This window comes from Vespa velutina, chromosome 3, assembly GCF_912470025.1.
Source record: "Vespa velutina chromosome 3, iVesVel2.1, whole genome shotgun sequence".
NCBI classification, from domain to species: Eukaryota; Metazoa; Arthropoda; class Insecta; order Hymenoptera; family Vespidae; genus Vespa; species Vespa velutina.
The window spans coordinates 5803770-5818769 of NC_062190.1; the positions used below are offsets into that span (position 1 = coordinate 5803770).

At 32.2% G+C, this 15000-nt stretch overlaps 2 protein-coding genes across 5 annotated transcripts in view; both read left to right on the forward strand.

Moving 5' to 3' along the window:
* The window catches only part of LOC124948027 (ubiquitin carboxyl-terminal hydrolase 31), an 18559-nt gene extending 13356 nt beyond the window's left edge, over positions 1 to 5203 (forward strand). The window contains exons 2-5 of one of the 2 annotated variants that reach the window (XM_047491056.1): positions 950 to 1323; positions 1451 to 2682; positions 2778 to 2864; positions 2952 to 5203. In XM_047491056.1, the coding sequence (XP_047347012.1) occupies positions 950 to 1323; positions 1451 to 2682; positions 2778 to 2824 (1653 nt within the window). In that variant the 3' untranslated portion in view covers positions 2825 to 2864; positions 2952 to 5203. Of the gene's footprint in view, positions 1 to 949; positions 1324 to 1450; positions 2865 to 2951 lie in introns of both variants that reach the window. The other variant, XM_047491055.1, reaches the window with a different exon arrangement.
* Positions 5204 to 5480: 277 nt separating this feature from the next.
* Positions 5481 to 15000, forward strand: part of LOC124948031 (protein tweety) — a 27424-nt gene continuing 17904 nt past the window's right edge. The window contains exon 1 of one of the 3 annotated variants that reach the window (XM_047491062.1): positions 5481 to 5668. The gene's annotated coding sequence lies outside the window, so the exon portion shown is untranslated. The remainder of the gene's footprint in view (positions 5669 to 15000) is intronic. The other 2 variants (XM_047491060.1, XM_047491061.1) reach the window with 2 other exon arrangements.

A 15000-nucleotide genomic window follows, 5' to 3' on the forward strand; every position in this document is an offset into this window, starting at 1 on the left:
CCAAAAATGGACTTCTTTTCGCTCGAAATAACAAAGATACAAAATATTGGTTTAAATTCTGTCAGATTTAGAAGATTACAGGCGAAAATAATAGAAAAGAAAAGCATAATGGTATTTAAAGTATGGGATGTAAAATCCAAGAATATCGTATTTTAAGACCAAAGATGTTGGTAGTTCGCCGATGAACATTCTCAAGGATCAAATATTCTCATCAGAGAGTTTTCAAATACTTAAACGATTATTTAAGATAAATTGAAATAAAAAATACAAAAGGCAAGAAAAATATAAATTTAAACCTCCTATAGTAAAATAAATTCTTACGAAATAATATTGACGAAAGAATTCAATGATGACTAACAGCGTTGAAAACATTCCATAAGGGCATCTGGTGACAAAAAATGCAGACAAAACTTCTCGCCAAACAATTTATTTATATTTCATACTACTATATGTTTACTTTTCCACGGCTATAAAAACTTTCTTCTTGATGACCATTCTATGGTAGAGTCGTAATAATAATTCCAAGATTCAAACTATATATTTAGAACTTAAGTAATTTGCTACTAAGAAACGCAGTAGAAATTTTTTTTTCTTTTCACACTTGCATTGAGTTTTGAATGATTTATCGAGAGTTGCAGTATTACATAAATAATTGAACTTATGTAATTGTAATTTGCATATTGTATCATTTATTGTTCACTGACATCTTACATCACTCTCGGTAGTAAATTATTCTTTTAAAACAAAAAGAGTTTAAACTTCCTTGGGTTAAACTGTGCTTATTGTTAGACATACTGTGTAAGCAAACATGTCGAACACGAAACACTTCAAGTACGCTGGATCGAATCCTGTCACAATTTGATTTATTATTATTATATTATTTTCTTTTTATCTTTAAAGATTAATTATTCATCTCACTGACGATTATCTTTGTCTTTTTTGTTCTTAGAATTCCTTTGGCAGACCCGACGAAATCGTAGCTGCTGAAACATTAGCGAATCACAATCGCTGTAACAATTCCTTCGTTCACGACGTATTCCAGGCACAATTTCGATCTAGTCTTACGTGTCCAAGGTGTCATCGGCAATCAAACACGTTTGATCCGTTCCTTTGCGTGTCGGTACCAGTTCCACAAAATCATCGACAGATGAGTCTCTTTGTGAACGTTCTCTACACATCTCAACAACCACGACAAGTTAGGATTGGCGTCACCGTGAATCAAGCTGCGAACGTGAGGGAACTCAGAGAAATTTTAGCAAGTGACACCGGCATCGAAGAGAATCATATGTTGCTGACTGAAGTTCATGACGAAGGATTTCACAGGTACCGTTATCTTCATTGTTATCTTTTCTTTTTTCTTTTTTTTTCTTTTTTTTTTTTTTTTTCTTGTTATATACTTGTCTTTTATCATTATATGTTAAGTTTTATATTTGTTTTTCTGTTTCATTAGGACATTCTCTGACTGTCAACCATTGTCTGTGATCACAGAAAACGATCCCCTTTACTGTATAGAACTACCACAGTTGAAGGAGCCAACTGAACAGGCATACATTTTACTGGTATGGATCAACGTTCTCGTAAAGGGTGATTTGAGGCAACGCTTTGGTAGCCCTTACACAATGCAAGTTTCTCGTGAAACGTCTTACGAAGATCTTCAGAAACTTTTACTCAAGGAAATGCATAGTACCTTGACCGACGATGTTTTAACATCCAGCCAAAATCCAGGACTATTCAACATTCGAGTAGCTGATCCAGCAGCGACACCTATTCAAGACGAACATCCTTGCATCGATCCTTGCGTCGAACATCCACTTTATACGGAACAAATCGAACAAGCATTGGCACTCTGTGCCGATGATTCCGGTCCACAGCACGTGAAACTAATTCTTGAGTGGGACGAGGCTACGAAGAATAATATCATTCAAGATGACAGTGATCAGATCGAAGAGCACGCCAGTGTGAAGCAATTAAAGACTAATTCTGAGTTAGGTGGAGCGGTTACGTTGGAAGAATGTTTTGATCTTTATACGAGAGCGGAGACGTTAGGAGCTGAAGACGCCTGGCATTGTCCTTATTGTAATAAGAAACAAGAAGTCGTGAAGAAGTTAGGACTTTGGACCTTACCTGATATCTTAGTAATACATCTGAAAAGATTTCGTCAACAATCCAAACAGAGATCAACGTCAAAATTGACAATGCTCGTAGATTTCCCTCTTTATGGTTTTGACATGACTCCTCATCTTGCTCATAACGGAGTACAAACACACAATAACGTTCCTACACTTGGCGGCTTGGGTTGGTCTCCATGGAAAAAGCCAAGACCACGACAACAAAGTATTTCTAAATACGATGAGAATGTATATGATCTCTACGCTATTTGTAATCACCATGGCCAAGATCTTCAGGGTGGCCATTATACAGCATTTTGTAGAAATCCATACGACACTCAATGGTATTGCTTCGATGATACAAGAGTCGAGGCTGTAAACGATACTAATCTTATCACGAATGCAGCTTACATGTTGTTTTATCAACGAAGAGGTTTGACTAGTAACTCTACTGGAAATTCCTCAGCGGCCTCCACAAGTTCGGCGGGCTCGGGTCTTGACCATTGGGTTTCTAAGATGCCACCGTTTTATTTTAATAATAAAACTAGTTGTAACGTCACAAATAATAAGCAAAGTAAGTCGCAGGAAATATTGTGCCAGGAAAAAATTGTTGAAGAGAAGAATATGAATAATTTTAATAGAGGCTCTCGTAATTATGCAACTCTACAGCCAAAGAAGCGAAACGTGGCAACCGAAACGGATGCTGGACATATTGACCATTGCTCGGACGACGAAGCTCCTTGTAGAAGAGAATGGGTAAGTACATAAGTTGTATATTTTTATAATTTTGTTATAATCCTTTAACAACCGCATATGCCTAACAAATATTCGTTTTGTTTTCAGGCTTCACCAAAACCCGTAAGAAAAACGTCTTCTATCACTTTGACGCCTCATGTACCAGTAGCAATAATTCAAAATGCCAATAGTAATCCAGATACAACGGTGATACACGAATCAACATTGTAACACACAATGTAAGCCAGATTTTGTCTGGCTCGAGCGTCGCTCAATGTTCAGTGCCTGGAATGTTGTATGCTCATGAGTTTCATTAGAAGACGATGATATAATGAAGAACAATTTGATAGAACTTAATAAATCGTTGTTGAAAGAGTGTTCGAGATAGATGTTCTAGATGACGAACACTATTAATCTTTCACTTTGAATTTATATACAATGCTTTTTCGTACAGAAGTTGCGAAAACCATGAGGGATCTCAAGAGTTCTGCTCTTCTTTTTTGATGTTATTTCTACAATCTATATAAAGAGTTTGAAAAAAAAGAGTGTGATTTTTTCAAATGGACAAAATTTCAAGCATTAGTGATTTTTGTATTTATAATAATGTTTGTATACAGTTCGCGTGAAATGTATTATATACGATGTAGTTATTATTAGGGTAATTTTTCAAAACAGATATTATATATCGCGTGTCAAGAACTGCAACAACCACAAGAAGATAAAAAAAAAAAAAGAATAAAATAAATCCCTCATATAAGTCATTTACCATTTATATTTAGATTTTCAATACGTTAGATAATAGAAACACATATATGTCCATAAAGGATAAAGAAAAAACTTTACCCAACAAAATTTCATTTAACTTCGAGTCGCAACACATGTGATAGTCATAAACGCGTGATCACGTGTATGATAATCTCATATCACGTTATTGTAAAATGAAAATTTGACAATAAGAGGATTCTGTGTGCCACAGGATTCGTTTATTACGATAACTTAATTTCATACTAAATCTTTCCTGGACATAATGTGTAAATCGCTGAACATTGCTTTTGAGTCTGTGCTTAGCTGTAATATTTATATTATATTTGTAACATCCACTAGTGGCCTTAACTCTGTAATTAACTATCGATACATCCATTATTTGCAATTACATAAACGTAATCAATTTCTCTGAGAATTTTATATTAGATATCTTTAGATTATTTTATTAAAACTATTAGGCCGTTATTAAACTTTAATATTATTTTGCCGATAGGCCATTTATAACATCAATATCATTTTGCCGATGTATTCGTCGTTTACCGAGATATATTTTATACTTCCGGTCACAATTCGAGTTCTTCCAACGACTGGCCAAACAACCACAAGTATCAATTATCTCTAAAGAAAGTAATTCTCGGCAAGATAGCTATTTTCTCTCCGGACGGCATTATAATCATTTCTTTTATATCTAGTTATTTTTATTCTTTCATTATTTAAAAATACTCTGTCCTCCTATTTTTAAAGATCATTCCAGATAGTCGTTTAGTACGGAGCAAAGGAGAGTAAAAATCATGAAAGTGAGAGAAAGATTTATATATATGTGTATATATATATATATATTTATTATATATATATATATTAAAATATATGTATATGTATGTAGGTGTGTGTATATGCGCGCATGTTATTACAGATTCGTATATTCACACACGCACGTTGCTATAGCGAGTGAAAAATATTTAAGTTATTTTAAAATAACATTTATTACTAGTCACACGTATCGTGGACAAAGGCAGCAAATACGCGAGCCAATTGTGTAGAAAAATTAAGAAAAAAGTATGTACGAAGAAAAATTTATTCAGAAATGAAACAATGAAATCGACTATTGCTATCTATAATTATTATGATTTTAGAAGTTGTGTATTCATGTTAACCGACTGAGGGATATTTATAATTATTCATATTATTGCTATTATTTTGTTAAAATAAATAGAGAATGTATATGTACAGTAGGTATGCCATTCCATTCTAAGCACGTTATATTTTTCTGCGTTCTACAATTTATCTTAAACTCTTAACACACCTTCCACTTCTATAGAAGCAACCTTAGCACGATTATCACACGATTAATGAAAAGAAACTTGTGCTTTCTTTCGATAATTTGTTATGGAATTGCGATTCTTCTTCATACATTCGAATATGTCTCGCGAGAAAATGAAACAAACAATTGCATATCCATGCGGAATGAAAGGAAGAGACGGCAATGAATCAACCAAATTTTTCGCTAGTCTAATGTTTTCCTGGTATAGACTGTGACAAAATAAAATGCGAATTCGTTAAGAGATGAGTTGAAAATAAAAATCAGATGAAGAAAATGTACTGTCTTATATTTCTATGTCTACGAACAAACACATAAACATATCCTGACAATTAAAATTCTTAAGTATTATATTTCATTTTGAAAAGGAAGAAACAAAAAAAAAAAAGACAAAAGAACATTATTCAAAATATACAAAACAGTAGCGTACGTATAATAATTCAAGCCCCCTACGAGAGATAAACTCTAAAGAGAGTAACGATGAGTAGGGACCTTGATTGAACTCGATCCGTTCCTGACGAACATTAGAGTCGTTGCTCGTAGTATCGGCGTGCGGTAGAGCGAGACTTCATAAGAGAAGGATGCGCTGGTGAGAGCGCAACGCAGCCGCGCCGCGATTGGCCGAGGCGCCGCCCCACTCCCTCACGGCTCTCAGTTGGGCTCGGGCCTCCGTCGGGTATAGTACGTGCGTGTCGTGCTCTCGTGCGTCGCTTAAGCGAGACTTCTCAGTGAGAGAATAAAGGTAAGGATTAAACGTTTTAACGTAAATGGACGAAAGTTTCATTATCCTTAACGCGATTCTACCTTTAAAATCTAAAAACTCATTCGTTCTTTCTCAATATTGTCGTGTTTCTTTTTTCCTTTTTTTCTTTTCTCTTTTTTTTTTTTTTTTTTTTTTTTTTTTGAAACATTAAAGCTTTTTAATTTTTCATTTTCTCGAGAAATGAAAATGGAAAATGATGAGAACAAGAGGAAAGATCATTAACGATATTAAGAAAAAGAACGAGTATACGATAATAAGAAGAGGCCAGCGCCTCTCCTTTCGAGATAAGAGAAGAAAAGAGGAATAGGAACAACATTGGTGGCGCTCATGCCCGCCTTTGGTGTGTACTCTCGGGATCGATACACGGGCACGCACTTCGCGCGGCGCCGGTGTAAGAATACGTCGTATACACGTCCCTTCCTGCTTTGTCCCCCTTTTTCCCTTTACCCTCGTGGAGGACGCATACAGGCTGCTCTTGCCTGCCAGCTTGTCTGGCCTGCATGCGTACGTACGTGCGTACAAACAAACGTACGTGCCTGCATACGTGCGTACGTACCTACGTACGTATATGTATACCTATAATAAACGAACGAACGATGAAAAAGGAGAGTAAGGGTGGATTTTCTGTAAGAGAAAGAGAGATAGAGAGAGAGAGAGAGAGAGAGAGAGAGAGAGAGAAAGAGAGAGAGAAAGAGAAAGGGGCTGGGCCTTGAGAGAGAGAGAGAGAGAGAGAGAGAGAGAGAGATACAAAAGCGACCCGCAGATGTGCCGCGATGCGGGTGTCTCGAGATCGTAAAATTCACCCTCTTCGTTTACGAAAGAGAAAGAAAGAGAGAAATAGAAAGATGGGTTCATGAAGACGGAAGAGATCGGTGGCGCGAACTTGAAGGGTGATATAAGAGACGACAACGAGGAGGAAGAAATAGAGAAAGAAAGTTCCTCGCCGAATTGTCTGTCTTTTTCTTTCTCTTTCTCTCTTTCTCTCTTTCTCTCTCTCTCTCTTTCTCTCTCTCTCTCTCACACACACACACACACACACATACTCTTATATACAGACGTAAACCAAGCAAGAGTTGTACTCTTGTCTACTTTTTCGACTGCACTCAGAGACTCCAGACTTCTTTTTCCTTTCTTCATCCTTTTTCTATTCTGTTTTCGTCTTCCCAGGACTGTTACAGCCGGCTACGAACATTCCACTCGAATTGCACGAAAAAACGTTCGTTTCGTTCTTTCTCGTTCTCTTTTTATTTCAAACTTTCACGGTTTGTTTTAAGTACGTTTTTGAACGATCAAAAGACGTCGTCTTGCTATTTTTCTTTCTCTCTCTCTCTCTCTCTCTCTCTCTCTCTCTCTCTCTCTCTTTGTGTGTGAGTGTGTGTGTGTGTATGTGTGCAAACATGATAAGGGTTGAAGTTTATACAAATGAATTTCAAGATTTCTTATCTCTTTCTCACCCACACATACACACACAATTTTATCATTTAACAATATGTCCATCAATAATAATATTCATGGTTTGTTCAAATGAATTTCAATATCTCTATCTCACTTTTTCAATTTTATCATTCAACAATGTATGAAGCAATAATGATACTCACGATGTTTATTCGATTCATTTTCAAGATTTCTCTTTCTATCTCTCTCTCTTTCTTTTTTACAATTTTATAATTCAACAATATGTCAATTAATAATGGTACTCATGAAGCTTATTCAAATGAATGTAAAAAGATCTTTCCTTTTTCTATCTTTTCCACATTTATCATCCAATGATTCACTCTAAGTTTATCCAAATCAATTTCAATATCTCTTTTTTCTCTATTTTTCGATTTCATTATTCAACAGTACGTTTACAAATAAGGATACTCTCAAAGTTTATTCAAATAAATTCCAAACACTCTCTCTCTCTCTCTCTCTATCTCTCTCTCTCTCTTTATATGTATATGTGTATGCGTGTGTGTGTGTGTGTGTGTGTGTGTTATCACTCAATAATATATCCACTAGTATTTATATTAATTAATGGCAAATATTTTGTAAAATATATAATCAGTATATGTGAATATTTTGATCGATATAAATAATTAAGCGTCAGGATTACGTTTAGATTACGTTTGGGTTTATTATAAATACTGACTATTTATTTAAAATATCGATAAATTAATATATTTACAAAGCATATTAATTAAAATATTGATATTAAAATACTGATATTTTATTATAAATTAGACTGTTATATTATAAACTAATGACATAAATATTTTCAACTGAATTATACTAAATTCTACTTTTTAGAATTTCTGTTTTCTGTTTGGAAGATAAAAAAAGAAAAAAGGAATTTTCAACAAAAGACTAATACTGAGATGAGGAAAAAAGAGAGAAAGAGAAAGAGAGAGAGAGAGAAAGAGAAAGAAAAAGAGAGATAGAGAGCTTTAACCCTTCGCATGTGCGTCGACCTCGAACACGACGCGAGATTACCTTTAAAGGTGCGTTTACGTGTCTCTTTTATCTCTTCGATTCTTTCCAGGCAATATCTAGTTAGTATTACTCACGTATCGTCGAGAGAATCGAATCGATGCTCGACGATATAAGAAGATATAAGATGGATCTTTGTGATCAGGTGTTGTCTTTATTGTTGCACTTGTACGCATTATACGTTCAATTTGTTCTCTATCCATCTATATATCTATTTATCTATCTATGTATGTATATATATATATATATATATATATATATATATATATGTATGTATGTATATAAAACATCTTTACTTGAGCCTCGAACGAGCACCATATTCATGGCGTATTTATGGAACGATCGTTCACCTCACGATCTATGCTCTCGAGTTTATCGATCGTCCTTACAGTATACTTCCGTTTCCTTTCGATTTTTTTTTTTTTTTTTTGTTGTGATGTTCTTTCTTTCGATTACAAAGGCTAACCTTAAAGAGAAAAGAATTCTTTGAGAAGTTGAAATTATTTGAAATTTTTCTTGTTTAATAATAAAATGATTGTTATGAAAGGAAGGCACGTTTTTGTTTCAGTATTTCTTTTATTCTTTATTTTTTTTTTTTCTTTATTACTATTTTTTTTTTTTTTTTTTTTTTTTTTTTCATGCGACATTTTTTATCATTCAAAAAGTTTGTTCGTACGTGAAGAATGGTGTATACGTATGTATGTACGTACCGTTCTCATTTCGAACAGAAAATATGTATGCAATGTTGAAATTTATGTATTGTGGTATATCAAAGTTTTACATAAGTATTCATTTATTCTGGAAACATTACTGTTACTTTAATAAATTATACGTAATTTATGGACTCTCATTTAATTTAATTTAATAATAACTTATTCGAAATATTCAAATTTACCGGGTATAATTCGTTTATCTTGACATTTAGATATTTGAAATTATAAATAAGTCGAATTTACCATGAAACATCGATCTTATCTTAATTTTTTTTTTTCTTTTTTCTTATTTCTTTCGATCGATCGAGAAAAATAATATTATTCTCGATCGCAAAGAAATGATAATTCCTATTGACTCGACTTTGTTCTTCGTAGCGTGCAAAACGCACGTTTGGATTTCACGCGACAAACTCGAGGAAAACGACGAACGATCGATACGTTTGTGGCTTCAACGTTGCTACGAAGAAAAGAATCGTGATTATGATACGAGAAATAAATCAAGTTGTTTCAAACATACTAGGAATACTAATACGCATACATTCCTATTTACTGACTAATCAGATTCTCAATTCAATCATGAGTTATAAAAATAGTAATTATTATTATTATTATATATCGATCTTTTATTTCTAGATTTCGTTCTTGTCTTTTTAAATTTATTTTATCGAATTGCATCGAATATCGAGTTGATTTATATATAAAATAAAAATTTCAATGATATCGTGAATTATAAATAATAATAATAATTATAATAATAATAATAATTATTATTATTATTATAGTTATAATTTTTTCCCTTGATTTTTTTCATTTTTCTCCATTTCATTTGACTTCGTCGTTAAATATTCATCGAACCGAGCTAATTAATCCATTATTAACTATTATCATGTCATTTTCTATATATTCTATTCTAATTAACTTGATATCGATCGATACTTCTTTCTTACGTTACTCGAATAACACAGAACTCAACCCCAACGTCACGTTGTCACAGTTGCTCAGCCATAATTTTTCGTTGTTGAAAGTTGATAGCACTCTCCATCTTATATTCATGTCATTTATTTTAATATTGTTTTTCTCTCATCGTTATCACCGATAAAAGAGATAATGCAACGTGATAATTCGAATAGGAAAAAATATTAGGAAGAATGTTACACTCCTGAAGATTAAAAGTAAATCGATATTATTATCGATGGTCGTTACACCATCATCGACACCTGAATCCACTTGCGCACTCAGTTTTCATAGAAAATTAAACGGAAAACTCGTGGGCTCTCGAATATCTTCGAAAAGGGATGAAAAGGGATGAAAAGGGAAATTTCGATGGGGTCGTTGATGAGATTACTCACGGAACAAAAAAAAAAAAAAAGAAAAAAAAAAATATGGAGAACTTTGAAGAAAGAAGGGACAGACGAGTTTTCCCAATAAAAATTTCATGTATCTATACCTAGCCGAAATTTTACATATAGTATCTATTTATGTGTACGTCGAATGTGAACTTGTATGTGTATAGGTACGTATGGTTGAAAAGGAACCGATAAATTTTGACATAAAATTTGTTGGAGGATGCTCCAACATGTCAGACTTCACTTTTACTCTCTCTTCTCGTTTTTACACCTTTCCCCTTTTAATTCGGTATTTACGTCTCTTCGGTAGCATATTTGAATACTGCATTCATATTAGATCTTTTTTTTATTTTTGCAATTTTTTTTATTAGAAGGATAGAAAATAATATTTTTCTTAATTAAATTCTCTTGCAAATCTCTATAACGTCATGTAACTTTACATGCTTATGAAATACATTTATTTCTTTTTTACAATTCATTTCATTTTGTCGCTACAAATTTAATTTTTACTTCATATATCCAAAATTTCAATGTTTTAATATATGTATACACACATATATATATATATATATATATATATATATATATATATATATCGCTTTAGTATATATATATATTCCTAAACTAAAGAAAGTGTATATAATAATATATATTAATATAAAATAATAATATACTATACTAAGTTATACAATATATTATACTATATATTTTAGTAATATATTGTACTAATGAATTGCACATAATTTACTGTAATATTAGTATACTATAGTATTAGTATTATAGTATACTATATTATATTATTAGTACTAATTTAATAGTAAAATATATAGTACAATATACTAACTTAGTATAAGTAATACTATAACTTTCAGATTATGTAAGCTTTTGTAGAGACGATAAAAAATTGGATTACAGAGTATTAATAGAATACTTAAGAGAATATAAGAAAGTTTTGTATAAAATTTAATGACAACTTTTAGGAATTATATGATTCGAATTTTGCTTTATTTAAGAAAATAAAATTAAGAAAACAATTATAGATTCAAATAAAAAAAAATTATAATAAAAAATAAAATCTGTATAATTGCTTAGTTACCTCATGATAAATCAGTTGTATAAAATAAATTATATTTTTGCAAAAAAATTGTTATTAAATTCCAATTATGTGAGAAGTATTATTTGTGCAATAACGCTTGACGATGTTTGATATCAATGCATTACAAAAGATTGATTGGCCGTAGTTACTCTTTATTTACCGCTACGTTGCACAATTCGATCGTTGTAAAGTGAGAGACATCGATATTGTACAAAAAAGATACAAAAAAAAAAAAAAAAAAAAAAAAAAAAAAAAAAAAAAAAAAAAAAAAAAAAAAACCCAGTGAAACGTAGCCGAGATAGAACAAAGCGACGGCTCGATTAATCGATTTACGTCCCGTGAAATCAAAACTAGCGCTGTCGTGTTGTCTACAGATGATCTATTCTAAAGATTAAAATCGATTTTCAATCTATATTCTCTCTTCTTTGATGCGAATAATGTTATTTTCTTATCGTATTGTCATCGTTCAACAAATACTCGATTATATCGACAAAAGAGATAAATTTGTTCTTCTTTTTCTCTTCAAAATTGTTTCATTAAATTTTTTGTATGAAGTATATACGGTTCTTTTTATAAAATCCATTTTTTTATTTTTTTATTTTTCAATATCATATTTTTTTTTTCTCAATTATATGTAATATTTAAACAATTTTATGTAATATTAAAGTATAAAAAACATATGTTAACACATATTAAACATTATTATTAATATAATAATATTAATATAATTTGATATAATGTTAAAATATAAAATAAATATATTATATTATAGAAACATGATTATATCATATATAATTTGATATCAATAACAATACATTTGATATTAATAATTTAAAAAATTTAATACACTTTAAAGATGCAATAATTTATACAATTAGGACTTTTGATTACAGTATCATAAAAATTTTTATTCTTTATTTTAATCTTCTTCTTTCTTATAATAATAAGATATTTCGTAAGATCAAAATAGTGATGGTGCAAATGCATTCGAGTGTATATGCACGTGCAATAATTCGCAAGCGAAGCGAACGGAAACGTTATTGAATTCACAGTAGAGCAGCCGAGTGGGTCATTGGAATGTGGCGATGTATTGCTATATACGTCACTGACTGCCATGCATGCATCAATGGTACGGATACGTTCGATTTACAATGAACGATTGGTATGCAAGGTGAGAAGTCGATCTTCTCGTTCTTTCCTTGAATCTTCAATATGCCGACGTTCACTCTCAAAAGAACTTAATATTCTCTCTTTCTCTCTCTCTCTCTCTTTCTTTCTTTCTTTAAAAAAAAAAAAAACAAAAAAAAAAATGTAAAGCTCAGTTTTTATCACGAAAACTCATCCCTGTCTTCTCATTTGTCATTTAATTTAATTTCCTCTCTTTTTGTTAATCCGATTTCGATTTAATTCAAGGTATTTGTTATTCTAATGCTTTTGAAATATCTTTTGAAGATCGAACTTGAGGAAAGAATTTCATTGATCTTTTCGATACAATCGCGAAAAGTTTCTTATGAAAAAGTAAGGAAAAAAAAGAAAAAAAAAAAAAAAGAAAAAATTGCGTTAATAGGTAGGCCGAATTGAAGAAAGTTTTGAACGATCGTCCTATTCTTGGGGTAGCTTGCATAATTGTAGAAAGCTCGCGAATAAGAAAGGAAGATTCTGGAATCCTCTTTTCACGAATGTTACCGTCTCTAGCAAATTATCCATCGGTTAACGCGAAACGATAGAAAAGCCAAGCCACCGGAGTCTTCAGAAATCCAAGGCAACCGAGACTTTCTCACTCACCCCTTCCCACCTTATCCTCTCCCATCACCCTCCATGCTCCCTACCACCTACCACCGCCCATGCTCCCGTCCCTCCTCTGCTCTCGCCTTTTCAAAGGCTTGAGTTTTCCGAGTAAACGCTTCGGGCTTTTCGTTACACCCTAGAGCTTGTAGCTGAACGAAGGGGGCGGAGGAAGGGAGGAGGACTTTTTAGCCGGTAGAATTGCAATGCAAACTATGTTGAAGCGAGCCGCGAGCACGCGACCGAACTAGCGAGGAGCTCGTCGACCCCTTCTAACAGCCTTCAATGAAATATTATTTTCCTGGTACGAGTTAAGGAAATCTGACCTGAAAAGGGAAGCCGTTACCGCTCAGTTTAAACGACTCGATGATGAAACTATATCTATTGTTTTAACTTCTTTTCAATGAATTTCTCTTGACGATCTTGTTTATATTACGCTAAGACAATTTCTATTTTCTCTCTCTCTCTCCCTCTCTCTCTCTCTCTCTCTCTATATATATATATATATATATATATATATATATATATATATTTAATCATAATAAATTTTTTGAGTTTATTTACACGATTATTCTTATTTTACATATTTTATTGTTAAGTTTAATTTAATAATTAGAAGAGAACGTTTATCGATTATTTTTTTTCTGATCAATCAACGAAATCTTATTTTGTCAATTATAATCGGCGATACTTATAACATTTATATTTTATTACGACAAGTTTCGATCAATTTAAAATATCTCCTTTATCAGTTATTAATAAACGATCCTTTTTCATATCGCTTTTATTTATTTTCATTAAGTTCATTTAAAAAAAGAAATAACCCCGACGATTATCGATTATCCTAAGGAACGAAATGTAGGACATATTTTTATATACATATACCTACGTCTAAACTCCCTTTTAATGTTCCTTTTTACAAACGATTTATATTCTTTTAAAGCATTAAGAACTTATGATACTATCGATAGTTTTAACGTTTAATTCTGTTTTAAAGAAAATAGAAAAAAAAAAAAAAAAATAGCTAGATGGTAGAGTTACGTACCTAGAATGAATTCGGGTCATCGTGCTATGTATAATGGCAGCTAACGTGTAAATGCTTCTTGATAAGGGAACACGACGCATTAGGTGATACGAATGTACATATATTCACGCGCGCGTACACACACACACACATACACATATATATATATATATAAAGGGAGAGAGAGAGAGAGAGAGATGGTTATGCAGTGACATTGTTCTAGCTACTGTGTTCATACACGCGTATAATCCCATACATGTACCTCTCTAACACGAAGCAAATCGCGCGTGAGCTCACCTGTCGACTTCAAATAGATAGGCATACATGCATTATAACTATTGCGTGTCTCTATTACGCTCGTATGTACGTGTATGTACACGAGAACAGTATGGAATATAACGTTGTTTCTGAATTAATAAAGCGATCCTTTTGATAAAAGAAACTGACGTTACTACGTTCAGTAGCTAGCTAGCTTGCTACGATCATTTTACTCTACCGTAGAGTCGAGCTCTCTGTTCTTTCGGGAAAATTTATAATTCACCTTCGAATTATAACATGCTAGTACGATTTATAAGAGAATTTCTAAGAAAAGCAAGAGAGAGAAAGAGAGAGAGAGAGACAGACTCTTTATAAAAATATATTATTAAAGAGTTTGAAATGCCTAGATTTACGACAAAATATTTAATTTTTTCTTTTATTATTTTTTATTTTCTCACCGTTATTCCCTCGATATTTCATTTTAATGAAAGTTCATAAAAATGATAACTGCAAACGAATGAAAAACAAAAATGAAAGAAAAAAAAAAAAAAGAAGAAAAAGAAGAAGAAAGAAAGTTCATAAAAATATCTAATTGCTTTCGTTAACGTTACTTTTCGGGC